At 36.5% G+C, this 15,100-nt stretch overlaps 1 protein-coding gene across 3 annotated transcripts in view; it reads left to right on the top strand.

The window, feature by feature from the left end:
• CDK7 (cyclin dependent kinase 7) overlaps nt 1-15,100 on the top strand; it is a 35,161-nt gene that overhangs the window by 12,028 nt on the left and 8,033 nt on the right. For all 3 annotated transcript variants that reach the window (XM_001367303.3, XM_056824821.1, XM_056824822.1), the window contains 6 exons: nt 367-434; nt 1,013-1,081; nt 1,495-1,605; nt 4,554-4,672; nt 8,130-8,229; nt 9,490-9,576. In XM_001367303.3, coding sequence (XP_001367340.1) covers nt 367-434; nt 1,013-1,081; nt 1,495-1,605; nt 4,554-4,672; nt 8,130-8,229; nt 9,490-9,576 — 554 coding nt within the window. The remainder of the gene's footprint in view (nt 1-366; nt 435-1,012; nt 1,082-1,494; nt 1,606-4,553; nt 4,673-8,129; nt 8,230-9,489; nt 9,577-15,100) is intronic.

Here is a 15,100-nt window from a genome sequence, read left to right as displayed (position 1 = left end):
GAAAAAAACTAAAAACTAAAATTTTTAAAAATAAAGAAGATAATATTGTGAAAAAATGTAAAAAAAATATTCATTTTGTTCCTATGGGGGAAAAAAAGAAGAAAGAAACTCTTAAGGGGCAGCTAGGTGGTTCAGTGGAGTGAGCCAGGACTGTAGTGAGGAAGACTTGAACTCCAGGCTGACCTCAGACACTTCCTAGCTGTGTGACCCTGGGAAAGTCACTTTACTTCTATTAACTAGCCCTTGCTACTCTTCTGCCTTGGAACTGATACTAAGTATCGATTCTAAGATGAAAGGTAAGGATTAAAAAAAGAAAAAATGATAGCTCAGAAATGTTAGATCTCACTTTGCTTTGCTTTTTTGCAGGTATAAACAGAACAGCTTTGAGAGAGATAAAATTATTACAGGAACTAAGCCATCCAAATATTATTGGTGTGAGTACAACCTCAGTGAAACTTGGAATTCGGGTGCTTGATCTTCTCTGAATGAATTTGGGAAGGATGGGTAGACATTCTTTTGTATGACAAATTGTTGTCATCTTGAAAAACATTAAATGTTCACCAGTCCATAAAATATCATTCATTTTGCTATAGGCTTCATTTCTTTTACTTCATGGTTAATGAAAGAAAAAACATTTTTGGCTCTGTGCAGGTGATTAAATGTTGGTTTCAGTGGCTTTTTAGAGAAAGTGGAAGAGGGGTGAGGGGGAGAGACAGCATCCATCTTGGTACCAGTAATTCCTTCATAGTAATTTTCTACTTTGTACTAAAATATTTTTCAGAATGGGAACCTAAAAAGTCAGTTCAATTTTTAACTCTTATATGTGGGGAGGGGTGGGTATAGCATAAGAACTAGAGTTTAATAACTTTGTTTATATAATAGCTCTATAAATTATAACATTTGAAGCCAGATAAATAATTCAATAAGATGAACAAAGTCTCAATATTAGTATATGTAGTATATTGATGAGAGCATAGGAATAAAAAAGATCTTTTTTGTTGTTTCCAAACAGCTCCTTGATGCTTTTGGTCATAAGTCAAATATTAGTCTTGTCTTTGACTTTATGGAAACTGATCTAGAGGTAAGGATAGCTCAAGACTTCTGGAGGAAACTTAATTATCTGATGATAAAAAGAGATATAAATGTTCCCTTTATGCTTATGGATATGCTGATGAAGGAATGATGATTTCTTTCATGATTTCACATACTCTAAATCTGTAACATATCCAATCCCACACTCATTTCATCCTTTACCTGCTTTAAGTCATAATACAAGCCAAAAATTTGCTTAGAATATTTTCATTCTGCCATATTTATATAGTTTAATGTCCTTTTTTAAAAAGTAGAATACAAATCTTACCTTTTGCTAAAAGCTCAAAGCTTTTTTTTGGTCAAATCCTGTAGTAAATGGTCATGCAAACTTCATGACATTTGAAGAAAAATTATTTATATTATTAAAATGTAATTAGTATATACTATGAAATTGTTTCATAGGTAATAATAAAGGATAATAGTCTTGTGCTGACACCTTCACATATCAAAGCCTATATGCTGATGACTCTTCAAGGATTAGAATATTTACATCAACATTGGATTCTCCATCGGGTAAGATAAACACTCTTGGCCAATATGATTTTCTGGATGTAGTGGCTTTGTTAATCATGGCAAATGATTAACCAGTAATTAGCAACCAACTTTATCATTTGAGTGCTGTCCATTAGACAATCATTCAAGACCTAGACTCTTAGTCCTCCTTATTATTCAATGATTTCTGCCAATTCACATTTGAATTTCTGAGAAGTACAATACAAAGATCTCTTAACTCTGAAAGTATAGCCTAGAGCCAGCTAGGTGGCTCAGGGGATAGAGTACCAGGCCTAGAGACAGAAGTTTCCTAGTTATGTGACTCTGCCTAACTCTTACCGCTCTGTTTCTTTGGAACTGATACTTAGCATCGATTCCAAGACAGAAGGTAAGGGTTTAAAAGGCTGTGGGGGGGGGGGGGGGGGGAAAGAGGGTGGCCTAAACTTCTAATTGGGGACAGTTATAGGATATTCACTTCTTGTAAGGTACCTTATTATATTGTTAGACAATTCTAGGGTTCCCTCCATATACTGAACCAAAATCTGCCTTCATGTAACTTTCACCTCTAGTAACTGGTTTCTTTTGGCTTACAGAATATCAGAGTTAGAAGGGTCCTCAAAAACTATGTAAAGGATAATTTTAGTGTTGTGACTTAATAGCTAAATTAATTGGTCTCCCCGGAAAATCCCAAATAATAAAATACCCAAGTCAGCTGGAAATTATGGTGATTTTAATTAATATAGAGAGAAGGAATTAGGAAGAAGAGAGAGAGAGAGGAAAGAGTTAATTTAAATTGTTCTGGCTCAGGCTGAGCCAGGCAGGAGTTAAAGGCCTTGGCCAAGGGCCTCCCTTGAGAGTCAAAGGAAAGTCAGTCTTAATCACTCACCACGTGAGTGCCTCAAGGAAGCTGTCTGAGGGAGCTCCTTCAGGCTGAGTTCCAGGATTGAACTGGCGCCTAGCCTCCTCACAGGAAGTGATCAGCCAGAGCCACCTCTCTGAGGAAAAGAGCCTGAAGAGAGGAAGTGACGCACCCTATATAGATGGTTTTATGTCACTTTCCTGTGTCTTATCTGTACCAATGGTAGCTTAGCTTGACTTAGGACAGTCCAGGCGCCTGTCAACTGTTTCTGCACATGTCTGTTGAAGGCCATCCTCCTAGATACTTAATCCTTGAGTATGGGTGCAGACATTCCTGACCTTGTTAGACTAAGTAGGGTGGAGCAATGTAGAGTTCCCAAGACATTCCTGATTCTGTTAGACCAAGTATCTCCATTGTTACAATTAGGAAATAGCTAAATCAGATCTTCTAAAGTAGAGTCTGAATAGGGTGGAGTAGTTTTGAAGTTCACAACCATTTAGTCCACTCTGTACCTCAACAACAATCCCTTAACATTCCCAACAAGTTGTTATCCATTCTTTACCTGAAGACCTCCAGTAAAGGAGAACCTTTGGTCCCCTATCCTTTAGAAGGCAAGCTTATTGAGGGCAAGTCCTATTTTGTTTTTGTTTGCATCACCAATGCTCAAGGCAATGTCTGACAAAACAGCAAATACCCAATTTATGATTGTTGAATTGTGTTGAATTGAATGGAATCTCCTCTATCACTTCAGAACAATTTAAATTGTTAGGAAGATTTTCCCCATATCAAGCCTAAGTCTGCCTCTGTAACTTTTTTTTTTCCCCAATTGCTCCTGATTCTGTTATATGGAGCCAAGCAGTATAGGTCTATGCCCTCTTCCCTGTGAGAATTAATCATATATTTGAAGGCAGCTATATGTCCCCATCAAGTCTTCTTTTCCAGATTAAACACCTCCAGTTCATCCAACTAAGAACAATTCTAATCCTTCTCTATTGAGGAACTTCAGGTATCTGAAGTGAGTGTACCATTCTAAGTCCTTCTCTGATCTAAATATTACTAGTTCATTTAGTTCAAAAAAGAAAGAAACCAGTATAGGGAGAGGAACAGGGCTTATGATTTCATTATTTTAGGACATCCCACTAACAGTATCAGTTGGCATCTTCTCTGCAACATAGAGCCTTAGAAGATTGCCAAGAGCACTGAGAAGTCACTTTCCCAGGGCTACACCGATTACAGTATGTGTCAAAGTCAGGACTTGGGCTCAGGGCTTCCTGGCTTTGAGGCCTGTTTTCTACCCATTACTCCGTGTTACTCTAGGATATGTGTAAATAATCACCTACTCAGTCAACAACCATTTATTAAATGTTTGTTTTGTGTGGCACTGTGCTAAGCACTAGAAATAAAGAAAAGCTGGAAAAGGACTCTGTCCCAAAGGAGCTTGCATTTTAATGGGGAAGTCTGAAAAGTTTGTGAGGAAAAACTGAAGGGAAGGTACCCTCTGAGAGGGAGGAGACAGTGACATGGTAAAGAAAGGCCTGTGGAGGCTAGTGTAATCTAGGAAGGAATGAAGGCAGAATTGTCCTGGGCTCCTTCCTTAAATTGCAGTTTCTGGAAGGAAGCAGTCAGTCATGGGGAAAGGCACCCTGGAAGAGATGATACTTGCATTGGGACAAGTAGGCCGGGGGTGGAGTGAGCATCTTGGGGGATAAAAGTTTCCATCCATGGAGTGATAGACTAAGGTCTTTGGAGATGAGTCTGGGAGCATTTTTCTGGGTGCTGAGAATTAAAAAGCTTAGATTAAGATTGTGTCTGCCCTAATGGAGCTTGTTCCTTGAAAACTATTCCTTGCTATCTTTTTTATAGTATTGAGCTACTTAGCACTTTTAGCATAGATACCAAAATGTTACCTTGCTGCTTATCCAAAGCATCTCATGAAATTGGGCATTCTCTACTAATTTTACTTTTAATGACGACAAATATTGTTGTGGAAGTATAGTGTTTTGTTTCTTTTAGAAGTATATCATTCTAGTGTTTTGGTTCTTTTAGAAGTCAAGTTAAGCCTATTAAATTTATTATTATAAAATTTAATTTTCCCTCTTTTTCTTTATAGGATCTAAAACCAAACAACTTACTGTTGGATGAAAATGGAGTTTTAAAACTGGCCGATTTTGGCCTAGCTAAGTCATTTGGGAGCCCCAACAGAGCATATACACATCAAGTTGTGACCCGGTAAGTTAAAGTAAGCGACTGTGGGATTAAAAATTGGTCACTGATTCCACATCATGGACAATACAGAGATGGTAATGCCCCTGGTGATTTAAGGAAAGCTATACAAACCTTTTTTCCCTTTCATACTGGAAGACTTGACAAAATTCTAAAGGGTAATCATTCTTTTCTGGTGCTCTGGGAACAGGTTACACCAGATAAGAGAGAGTGAAAAAAGTGATGATGAGGCTTAAAGCCGCTGCTAAGAGATAAAAGGAAGTCTGGAATATCAGTAATGGCCATTAACCACACTTAGAGGGTGATAGTAACCTTCAAGCTTAGTCCAAAGCTGTGGTAATAGGGATTGCCCCTGACATGTAATATGAGTCTTGAGGAGGGACAAGAAGAGTTGTGGTTCCTGCACATGTTATGGGGACAGTAAAAGTTCTTTATGACCACCAGCAACTTAGTCTTGAGTGAAAGGTACGCTCTGCTTTTGTGACTGAACCAGGTGATGTGAGACAAAAATACAAAGGATTTTAAAGAACCCATCTGTGCCCACCGACCCTCTGTGGGACTGATGAAGAGGAAGCCCATGACTGGCTTTTGCTGTTTAAGATAATTGCTATTTGAAGACAGCTAGCTGCTCATCTTTTCTGTAATACCTGGGAAAGTATCAGAAGCATTGCTTTTGGATACTGTCAGAAAATGTGTTCCTCCTTAGAGTGTGTTAGATACCTTCAGAATTTCTCCCCAAAGACTGTTTTATCTTGTATGGGCAGATACTCAGGTTATAGCAACAGTCTTTGGATCAGATCTCAGTGGATTGAGAAACAGGCCTGGAGACTGGGGGTCCTGGGTTCAAATTTGGTCTCAAGATATTTCCTAGCTGCATAATACTGGGCAAATCACTTGACCCCCATTGCCTAGCCCTTACCACTCTTCTGCTTTGGAGCCAATACATGGTATTGATTCTAAGACAAAAGGTAAGGGTTTAAAAACAGAAAGGATGAGCAGGTTAATTTAAAAAAATAAGGATTTAAAAGAGTTTAAGAAAAATCTGTCATGTAGAGAGAGCAGTGATGTCACAGACATGGAAATGTGCTGGGTGGCTCCATGGATTGAGAGCCAGGCCTAGAGACGAGGTTCTGGGTTCAAATTTGACCTCAGACACTTCCTAGTGTGACCCTGGGCAAGTCACTTGACCCTCATTGCCTAGCCCTTAACCACTTACCAGAAGGTAAGGGTTTTAAAAAAATAAAGAATGAGCAGGTTAATTTAAAAAAATAAAAAGCACTACATGAAATGATGAAGAGCAAAATGAGCAAAACCAAGAGAACCTTACAGCAACAGAAATATTGTTTGAAGGATGACATATATGTCCACCTCCAGAGAAAGAACTGAGAAATAAAAACAAGCAAGACATAGTTTTATATACACATTTTATTGGTGAAATGATGCCTCTCTAATATAAGGAAGAAGGGAGGGAAATAACCTGGGAACTTTAATGTAACATTTTTTTTAATTGAAAAAGATTTTAAAAATAAAAAATCTACTAAGATTAAAAAAAAAAAGCAAGGGTCATTAATTGGTATATCAGGATCTTTGCAGGCCACATCTTGATTTAATTTTAAAATGTAATGTTATTTTTTATTGTATTTTTATTTATTTTGTTAAATGTTTCCAATAGTATTTTCATCTGATTTGGGCTGCACACAAGAGTGTTATGGTCTTGTATGAGCCATCATGTTTTTAGCCCAGTAAGATCCCCTTACATCAAGGCACCACAGTTTGTTTAGCTGCTGTAAATATTTCTGAGTTAAATGGAGGCATCTCTTTTTGTCCCTGTCCTCTTTTTGTATATCCTAATAGCTGATAAAGTATTCTTGATCTAATTAATGCTGGTTATTCACTTTCAAAGTGTCTTATGTCTTTTGGCAAAATGCTAATTCATTGTTCATTTGTATTCTCAAGTCTTTTCTAAATTTGTCTCAGGACACTAATTGGGTTGTTGTTCCCAGTACCTAAGTAAATTCATATATTTAAAAAGTGGAGTTAAAAAGGATTTGTGATACAGTTCGTTAAGATGGCCTATTAGCCAGCCTCATGTCAGAGAAAGCGTTCTGACAACATTGATTGCTTATAGATTAAATACTACTGATGAAGAATATTTTTCCATTTTGGACAAATCTGTAAATTACATCTTTGTTTATAGGAAAAAACTTAAAATAGTCACTGTAATATTTAGCTGTGGATAAAAATTTGTGGAAATAAATGCTTTTGAATAAAAAAACCTCTTCTGTATATTTTTACAGCTTACAATTAGAATATGTTCCTTATCTTAAGTAAAAAATCAATATGTAAGATTTATAACTTGCACAGTTGAAAAACTGGAAAAATAGTTCATTCAAGATGATCAGGGTGGCTTGGTTCTCCTGGTCATTGTCATACTCCAAAAAAAGGAGTGAAGCAAAGTAGTGTAGTGGAAAGACAGCTTACATAGTCATCACAGGTTCTAGGTTCCAATTTTAACCCTGATACTAATTAGTTGCTTAATTATGAACAATTCAAGGGAGATTAAGACTGAGACCATGTAAGGGCAGTTAGATGGTACAGTGGATAGAGCACCAGACCTGAAGGCAGGAACACTCATCTCAGAAACTTATTAGGTATGTGACCCTGGACTTAACTATTGTTTACCTCAGTTTCTTCATCTGCAAAATGAGCTAGCAAAGGAAATGGCAAACCACTCCAGTTACTTTTGCTTAGAAAGCCCCAAATGGGGACACAGAAAGGTAGATGTGACTAAAAATGAGTCTTTTCACTATGATTTAAACATTCTAGCTGGTACAGTAAATAGAGGACTAGGCATGGCATCAGCAAGACCCAAGTTTATATCTGGACTCTGATACTAGCCATGTGACCTTGGTTAAATCACTTAACCTTTGTCTGTATCAGTTTCCTTATCTGTAAAATAAAGATAATGATAGCATCTACCTCTCGGTGTTATAGCAAATTATATAATATTTGTAAACCTTAAAACACTACTAAGCATGGAGTGAGGGCATTTTCCCAGGTAAAGGAAACATTACTAGGGTTGCAGGAAGGGGTGATTTTTGGGACTAAGATGCCAGAGTCACAGAAATACTACAATTTTCATGACTTTCCTGTTCAACAAAATGCCCAACATGCCACATATCTATCCCTTGCTGCGCCTCTCCCCCCACTTCCCCGCAGCCCTTGATAACTCTTGGGAATCCATTGCTCATCATATTTACAATAGACATTAGTGGCAAAATTGTATATATTTTACAGAAATTTCTTTATGACCTACTTTTCCAAAATGCATCTATTCTGTATAAAGTAAATATGACCTATGATGTTATAATGTAACTAGGGAAATCACCTATAAATTTTTTTCTCTGGTAGCTTTTCTGTTACTTTTATTGTAAAATGGCAATATTTCTAATTCTTTCTTCAGATGGTATCGAGCCCCTGAGCTACTCTTTGGAGCTAGAATGTATGGTGTAGGAGTTGATATGTGGGCTGTTGGCTGTATATTAGCAGAGTTGCTTCTGAGGGTAAGCCTTGAATTTACACACAAATTTTGCTGTCTTGTAGATGCCTTTCTTTAATATAAAGTTGATGTGCTTTTGTTGGGATCAGAAATGTAGAAATTTTTCCTTTTTAAAAAAATGAAATTTCTAACTTTTTAAAAATTAGAGATCCCGGGTAACTTTTATTTTAATAAATTTCCGCATACATTGTCTCCCTCCTTTCTTCCCTCCCCACTACCTGAGCTGGCAAGCAATGCAATCTGGGTTATACATGTATCATCACACAAAATATTTTCATATTGTTCATTTTTGTAAGCAAGTCATCTTATAAAACCAAAACCCCAAAACATATACACAAATAAACAAGTGAAAAATCGTATTCTTTGATCTGCATTTCTATTCCAACAGTTCTTTCTCTGGAGGTGGATAGTATTCTCTTCATAAGTCCCTCAGAATTATCCTGAACTGTTATATTGCTGTTAGTTGCAAAGGGTCACATTTAATCGTTCCACAACATTGCAGTTACTATGTATAATGATCTGGTTCTACTCATGAAATGACTAACTTAAAGGATTAATAAGCTAGGAGAAATGTTTCATAGAAGTGTAATCCGGGTTTAACACCTGAGCCATTTAGTTTTTGTGATATATACTGTTCTTCTGTCCTTCTTACTGTTATTCTTAGTAATGTTTTATAGTAGTTGCTTAGCTTATCTCCTTAGTTTTTATCTTTATTAATAGCGGTCTCATAGGGTCAGCTAGGTAGTACAGTATATAAATAATCAGTTACTTAGCAACATTTGCAATTTTTTTAGCTCATTTACACTCTAGAAGCTATTATATTAAAAAGAAAGAGCTCACTTTAATTTCAGTTAAGTGACTTTCTGTAATGTAACTGATGGCTGTGATGTATGTCAGAGTCTGGTATGATCATCTAATAAAAATTTGAAATGATGTAGTATCAGCCCTGAGATTGCATGTAATAACATATAGCACAAAGGAGACAGAACCCTCCTCCTCCTCCTTAACTGTCAATATATGGAATGAGCTGGATTTTGAGCACCAGACATTTGAATCCAAATCCAGGACTTGTCCACTAAACTGTTCTTGATTAGACTAGAATAACTCATTGATAATACTGATCCAGTTAAGAATTTAGGTCTGGGGTAATAGTTTTCAGGAAAAGTTTCAAAAGTTTGGGGAACTTATTGGAATCTGGTACCTTTTGGGAATATGTTACAAAATCTTTTTATGGGAAATTTACCATGTCCCTTATTTCTTACAGGTTCCTTTTTTGCCAGGAGATTCTGATCTTGATCAGCTAACGAGAATATTTGAAACTTTAGGGACACCAACAGAAGAGCAGTGGCCTGTAAGCCTTCCTACCTTCTCTTTGACTTTGCTGTCTTTGTTGATGTCATGTCTTTACTGATCTCAGATGAATTTCACTGAAGGTACTGTATTAGGTGGTTTTCTTACTGGGTCCTTTTCTTTGCCATTTTCTTGAGCTCCTGTCTTATTTTTTTCCCTTAGTTTTCTTGTTATCTTTTCCTTTGTCATCTGTATCTTTAAGCCCAGTATCTTCCTGCCCACTTCCAACTTTAGCCTGGTCTAATCCCTGTTTTTCAGAAACTCCTCACACATATTTTTCACTAGTTGTTCTAGGTTTGTATCAATAACCATGATCTGAACTGCCTTTTTTGGTGTTAAGAACTTGAAAATATTTCTTAGATAAGTGAAGGTTTGTATGACAGCCATGGTGAAAACATACATCTGGGTAAGGATTTGCCATATCACGGTGTCAGCAGTAAAAGGCACGTTCATTATAAATGAGGTCGAATTGGATATAAAGCCTATTGTATCCATCATGATGTTAGTCACTGTACTGTACATAATATTGTAAATCCAATAGCAGGCAATGATTGAAAGTACCACCATACCACAGGCTACTTGTAGAAACATCTTTTTTTTTTCCCCCCCTCTATTTAGCCTTCACTGTTTAGGGAGAGGGTAAGATCTTTTCCAGGGTGCCAAATTGTATTAGGTGGTTTCTTTACTCGGGTTTTTATGATAATTGGAGGTGCTGGGCAAAACACAGAGAAATAAGGTAGTGGGAAGACAATTCTTTCCTTCCTCCTCCCCCCACCAACTTCTGCCGTCTTTTTCAGTTGGAATTTAGCTGGGATCAGAATGGGTAAGTTGACTGAAATTTAACAGATAACTCACTCTCTAAAACACCAGAAACAGGGATTTATTTTAAGGAAGGAAGGGTAAAGGGAATTTGGATAGGAGAGAGGGAATTCAGGATTTCCCTAATCTATTATAAATTTTAAGATGAATAAGAAAAGTTGTATAGTCTTTAAAAGGAATATTATTAACAGCTTTCAAAGATCTTCAGAGTCAAACTCCCAAGTCTATCAGAGAGAAAGGCAGAGAAAATCTCCTTTAGCTCTTTCTCCTAAAGTCTCAGGAAAAAGAGTGACCAAGAAACAGTTTGTGTCTCCTTGTTAACTGCCTTCTCCATGTCACATTCTTCTCTGGAATTTTCCTTGATGGACAGATCTTCAAGCTTCCATTCAGTGCATCTGCTTTTCTGGGTTTTCTTCTCTTAAAGTACCTAGTTTTTTTCACTAGGACAACTCACATTTTTAAAAAGAAATTTTCCCAATTACATGTAATAGCAATTTTCCATCAACTGTTTTCTGAAATTATAAGATCCAAATTGTCTCCTACCTTCCCTTCCCCCCCTGAAATGGTACAGTTTGATCTGGATATACATGCATTAACATGCAAAACATTTCCATATTGGTCATTGTTGTAAGAGAATATGCATATAAAATAAAAACACAAATAAATTAAAGTGAAAAAATAGTATGCTTTGATATGCATTCATAATTTTTATTATACTAAACCTTTTTAATTTAGTATAATAAAAATTATTTGCTGTACATCTTATAGTGTTCTCTGTCTCTTGTTTGGTCATAGATTCTTCCCTTCATAGACCTGACAGATAAATTATTCTATATTCCCCTCATTTACTTATGGTATCACTCTTTTGTCTAAATTATATCCCCATTTTGATCTTATCTTGTTATAGGGTATGAGATATTGGTCTATATATCTAGTTTCTGCCATACTGTTTTCCAGTTTTCCCAGCAGTTTTTATCAAATAGTGAATTCTTATCCCATAAGCTGGGATCTTTGGGTTTATCAAATATTAGATTGACTAGGTCATTTACCCCTGTATATTGTGTATCTAATTTACTCCACTGATCCACCATTCTCTTTCTTAACCAGATTATGTTGTTTTGAGGACCACTGTTTTATAGTATAGTCTGAGATCTGTACTGCTAGACCTTCTTCCTTGATATTTAAAAAAAATTAATTCCCTTGATATTCCTGATCTTTTGTTCTTCCCAGATGAATTTTGTTATTTTTTCTAGTTCTTTAAAATAATTTTTTTTGGTAGTTTGATTGGTATTTGTAAATGAAATTGCCTTTTATTGCTTTATATATCAGTGATATAGAAAAAAGGAGTCACATGTAATCCATTAGGCAGCTGCAACTATGAGTTTAGATATACACCACTTAAATTAATTATAACAAATTAATTACAATAAGAGTTAAGGAGGATATTAATTGCATTAGTGTATTGGAATTTAATAGCAGCTAACAATGTTGAGAGCTTCTGCTGGAGTCATAAAACTTCAGATCTTTTAGTAATCTAGGAGAGCTGTAATTTATGCAGCAGGAGATATTCTGTGTTCATTTGGAATGCACCGTTTGGATCGTTTGAGTTAATGAGATAACAGGAAGACAATCTTGACAGTCTAAGATGATATTTGTTTTTGTAAAGATTTATACTCTCTCCAGGCTTCTCAGAGTTTTATGACCAAAACATCTTTAAGTCTCCTTCCCAGAGTTAAATCTGATTATGTCAGTCTATCAATTAGATGACAGAAAATTGTATCCCAATCAGATGTTTATCTTACATTTACTGTTATTGTTACTTCCACATTGCAGTGAGGGATAGAGGTTGTAATACCTTGAGCCATATATATTCTAGAGATTGGGACATTTAAAAGAGCCCCTGCCTTATCTTGCAATTCCTAATGAGGTGTAAAGAAGAAGTCTTAATTGGTGCTAACTCATCAGAAGAACAAGGTCACATGGGGACCTGTCTTAAACCTTTTATTGGCATTTATTAACTCTCTTAGCAAATATTTCTCTAATTTTAGTAACATAATCTGAACATTTGGTCTTATTAATCATTTGTTAATTAACTGTCAAAAGCCTTTTAAAACAGGGAGCAGCTAGGTGGCTCAATGGGTTCAGAGCCAGGTATAGAGATAGGAAGTCATAGGTTTAAATCTGGCCTCAGACACTTCCTAGCTGTGTGACCCTGGGCAAGTCAGTTAACCTCCATTGCCTAGCTCTTACTGCTCTTCTGCCTTATTGGTTCTAAGATAGAATGTAAGGGTTGTTTTTTTTTTAAGCCTATAAAACAAATTGTTGACCATCTAAACAAGGTCTTTGCCATAGGCTGGGCCTGCTGAGATTACTGACTATTTGCTCACAAATAAAGTGAGATGTTCATTTTGGGATTATGGCCCCAAATATTTTTATTTCTTATATATGGCAAAAAGTGTTTTGTAATTGTTTTCATATAATTTCTGTGTTGTCTTGGCACTAGATAGATTCCTAATTATTTTATATTGTCTAGAGTAATTTTAAATTGAATTTCTATTCCTGTCTCAGGCTACTGGACTTTTCTGATAATATATAGAAATGCTGATTTATGTGGGTTTATTTTGTATCCTGCAACTTTGCTAAGGTTATTAATTATTTCAACTAGTTTTTTAGTTGATTCTCTTAAGTATTAAGTATAGGTAAGAGCATTTTAATTGATCATATTCCCTGTAGTTCTGGGAATGCCAAGACTGCTACAAATTTTACAAGGTTTTTTTTTTAGTGAAGTCATTTGATGGCCCAGTAAAGTACAGTAAAATCATCAGTCAACATCTGAAAAAAAAATGCTTTGTTGGAATTATGGGTTTTTCATATGAAGCCACAAAGCTAAAAGAAATTTAAAAGATAGATCATGTATTGGAAATAGTTCCTCCCTCAGTGGTTCAAAATGGACTTTACGCAGATCCACAGATTAACTATTAGTGCCTTTAATCTTGGCTCTTTTTAAACCATCATTAAAGGGTTAAAATTATTTTATTCCTAGAAAGTCTCGGCCCCCTGAAAATAATTTTTTTCTCTTAGATTTGTGCTTCTATTTTGGATTATTTTTTTCTTCTAGTTGCCTCAGTGACTCAGAATGTTAGACCTTTAAAACACCTTTTAGTGGCATACTTCATTGCTTCATTCTCTTTCAAAGCAGTGTGGGGTAGTGGATAGAGAACTAGGATTTGACCTAGAAGACTTGGATTCATTCAGGTTCTTTTCTATATTGCCTTCTGATCCTAGATTAATCACTTAACCTCTCAGTAGTAAGTAGTATGTAGATTTTTAAAAAACTCTTACCTTCTGTCCTATAGGCAATAGTAAATATTACTTCCAAAGCAAAAGAATGGTAAGATCTAGGCCAGTGATGGTAAATTTTTAGAGACCTTAGAGACCCATTGCCCAAATTGCACATTTGAGCCCCCTGCCTCTCCCTGCCTTATTTCCAGAGAGGGAAGGGAAGAAATGTTCCCATTGACTACTGGGCAGTGGGGTCGAAGAAGGGAGCAGCCTCTTCTGGCAGGCTGTAGCATGTGTGCCATAGGTTCACCAACATGGATCTAGACAATTGGGGTTACATGTCTTGGCTAAGGTCATCCAACTAGGAAGTGTTTGAGGTCAGATTTCAACCCATCTTCAGAGAGTCTCCCTGACTTTTATTTACTAAACCACTTAGCTGCTCCCAAAGACAAAAGTTTTAATTAAGATCTTAACTTCAGGGTCAACTCCCTACACACTAGACCAGGCTACCTCTCTCTGTTTTTAAGAATTATTTAGAGTGGGGGTAGCTAAGTGGTATAGTAAAAGACCTCAATTCTTATTTGCCCTCAGGTATTCCTAGCTATGTGACACTGGACAAGTCACTTAACTCCATTTGCCTAGCCCTTGCTCTTCTGTTTTAGAGTTGTTATTTGCTGTGGGGTGAGCCAGCCTCCCACAGGAAATGGGGTCTTGGAGGTGGGACGGTGTCATTAAAATGATGGATGGGACACAACTTTTGCATTTAACCCACAGCACAGGTTTCACAGGATAAACTGCTCCATCTTGACTGAGGCCTGGCTTTATTTTTATACACATCTACTTGGCACACAGTTTCATTCTCAACATACATGTTTCCATAGAATCTAACAGCAGACAGGAAGCCTAGGGAGATAGCCAATGAAACTTTGTTGCTAAGTGCAGGATCAGAGGATAGAATCAACATGACCCAGATATAGGTTAGGGAATTCAGAGCACAGATTTGCCAGAAGCTTTTATGCCTAGAAAAGAGGGACCTATCTACGTGGATATATAAGAATCCTTAGGTTTAATTTTGTAAGTGCTCTCCTGGTAATATCCTAAGGGGATAGAATGGGGCATCTGTAATTAACCCTGCAAGCATGTTGCTCTAATTTATTTTTCCTGTGGCTAAGTAAGATTAATAATCATAGCAATTCCAATAAGGGAATGTTAATAATGAAGTTCACTTAGGGGGGTTTCAGTGGGTGTTTCTATTCTTCCTGGGGGCTGCTTTGTAGTCCCCAGTTTCCACGTGGACCGTGTCATACAATGTGGTCTTTGATGGCTCCTGGCAGTTTTTGAAACTGAAAATAAGAGGTTTTATTTTAAAAAATAATAATTATAACTAGAAACAAATTATTTGCCCAGGCATTGGGAAGTGTCTT

The sequence above is a fragment of the Monodelphis domestica genome, chromosome 3, assembly GCF_027887165.1.
Source record: "Monodelphis domestica isolate mMonDom1 chromosome 3, mMonDom1.pri, whole genome shotgun sequence".
In the NCBI taxonomy this organism is placed as follows: Eukaryota; Metazoa; Chordata; class Mammalia; order Didelphimorphia; family Didelphidae; genus Monodelphis; species Monodelphis domestica.
Note: the sequence above shows the minus strand (reverse complement) of the source record. Positions and strands in the feature narration are given on the sequence as shown.